Source organism: Triticum aestivum, chromosome 2A (assembly GCF_018294505.1).
Source record: "Triticum aestivum cultivar Chinese Spring chromosome 2A, IWGSC CS RefSeq v2.1, whole genome shotgun sequence".
In the NCBI taxonomy this organism is placed as follows: Eukaryota; Viridiplantae; Streptophyta; class Magnoliopsida; order Poales; family Poaceae; genus Triticum; species Triticum aestivum.
Genome location: NC_057797.1, coordinates 25,238,006 through 25,240,246, shown reverse-complemented (window position 1 = coordinate 25,240,246; position 2,241 = coordinate 25,238,006). Strand labels below are relative to the sequence as shown.

Sequence of the window (2,241 nt, the reverse complement as noted above, 5' to 3'; positions counted from 1 at the left end):
TCATCATTTTGCACTCTACTTCACCGTCCAGCTCATCATTGGCTGTATTTATAGTTGCACTATTCAATTATTGTTCTATTTCTTAAGATTAGATACATGATACTCAAGTACACCTTTGTGTAAAAATGAATTCACTTATCATGGGCACATGTTCCCGGCTGCTTTGCCGCCGGGTCCTTTCCAGTTTGCCTATATAAAGGGTTCGAGGCAGAGCGTATACAGATAGAGTCAATGCACGCACATCTGTCCTATACATCCTAGTACAAACCATGGCCATCAGGCACACCATGCAGCTCCTACCGGCCTTCATCTTCGCCCTAGCCCTAGTCCTTATGGCGTCAGCTGCGGCAACGGAGACGATCCACCTCAAGTTCTACATGCATGACATCGTCACCGGCGGGCCATCGAGTCCAGCAACAGCGGTGCAAGTCATCAAAGGTGTGGTGCCGCTGGCCAACGACCCCACCACCTACTTCGGCGACATGTACGTCATCGACGACCTGCTGACGGAGGGCCCAGACGCGGCGTCCCCCGCCGTCGGCAGGGCACAGGGGTTCTTCCAGTTCGCGTCGATGACAGAGTACGCGCTGCTGCTCACTGCCAATTTCGTGTTCACGGCAGGGAGTCAAAACGGCAGCTCCGTGGCCGTACTCTCCAGGGACGTCATCTTCGACAGTGTCAGGGAGTTGCCGATCGTAGGCGGCACTGGCGGCCTCCGTGGTGCGACTGGGTACGGTCTGCTCCGGACACACTCGGTCAACACCACCACCAGGAACGCGGTGCTCACGATTGATATGTACCTCCGCGTGTAGGTGCATGCAGACCCTAGGTCTGAACTTACTTTCATGCATCTGGTGGGTGCTTGCATAAAAGAAGCATCTACGATTAATTTGTGTCATTGTGTGTGTGTGTGTGTGTCATGGTCCGGAATGTCTTCAGCATGTCAGTGCGTCCGATTTATTTGTGTAGCTTCCAGGTGTAAGTGTTATAATGTGAGTTCATGATTGATGGGGATTTTTATTAAAATAAATGAGGTACAACAGTCTCGTTTGTTTACTGTGGTTGAAATCTTCGATGTGGCGTGCTGGTGAGGATGTGTCACAGCTGGAATATGGTGTATATGGTACGGGGCGATGCAAGAATATCGGTTTTTATAGGATGTGCATTTCCACATTTTCTTACAAAACCCCCTATCTATGCGAGATAAAAGGAATTAAAGGGTTTTTGTAAACATGGGTGCATTGTGACAAAAATCAAGAAAGTCTGACACTTTGTGCCTTCAAAAATGCACAAATTTATATAGGTGGTTCAGTTTTATGTGTTGGAACGACATCTGTGGAGCTTGTGACAAAAATAAAATTACTGCTCAAACATTTGAGCACTCATTTTGTTTTCTTTTTGTCAGGAGCCCCTCAGCTCAGATATCATTTCGCCTTCGAATTTTGCAAGCACCAAAAACATTTGCGCATCTTTATATCCAGTAACTTTCATAATAAAACAAAAACATTTTGTCCGATTTCAGTGTTGAAGCTGCGTGCAATGCACCCAGGTTCAGCTACAACTTCTCCATTAATGGTGCCACCAGGCAATAAAATGGAGTTCTACGCAATATTTGTGGCAACCTCATATTTCTTAAGACCTACTAGTCCTCTGTTTTTTTAACCAAGATAGTTTGCACGTTATTATATCCTCCTCATAGCGTCATGAATTAGGATTCAGAAGTCAGAACGAATTACATTGTTGAGGGATATTTTGTTACGCACATCGGATACTTATTAGTCAGGTTAATTTATCAAACTAAAGGAGAGCTGACGTAGATATCTAGGTTAGTAATGTGAAGTCAACTGTTAGAAATGTCAACTAACTTGGGCATCCCCGATGAGTTAGGTCATGAAGAATCTTCATTTTATTTTAGTTTTTTCACATGGCTGTGCCTATTTCTCATAGAGGCGATATAGAATTCCAAATCTATTTAGATATCATATATATATATATATATATATATATATATATATATATATAATTTCACCTACAACAAATTATGTGCTGCGAGCAAAGGCCTTTTTCATTATAGCTTCTATATCAGAAAATAATGATGTTCCTAACTCATCCCCTTCTGGCTTCCTTGTTGTCAAAATGTGTACAAGATAACGTAAATGTTAACGTATAGAAGTCTCTTCATGGTTTAATCCAGTGGTCATGAGATAACCGGAAATAGCGAGCGATTCAAAAAAGAACTGT

The 2,241-nt window shown here is 43.3% G+C and overlaps 1 protein-coding gene across 1 annotated transcript; it reads left to right on the top strand.

Annotated features, from left to right (window-relative positions):
- The first annotated feature begins 263 nt into the window (after positions 1-263).
- LOC123184425 (dirigent protein 21) lies at positions 264-812 on the top strand. Its single transcript, XM_044596550.1, has one exon. The coding sequence runs from the start codon at positions 270-272 to the stop codon at positions 810-812; it is 543 nt and encodes a 180-aa protein (XP_044452485.1). The 5' UTR covers positions 264-269.
- The last annotated feature ends 1,429 nt before the right edge of the window (positions 813-2,241 follow it).

What these genes read in the sequence shown, in the direction of transcription:
- LOC123184425 (XM_044596550.1), top strand. Translation starts at nt 270, where the DNA reads ATGGCCATCAGGCACACCATGCAGCTCCTACCGGCCTTCATCTTCGCC.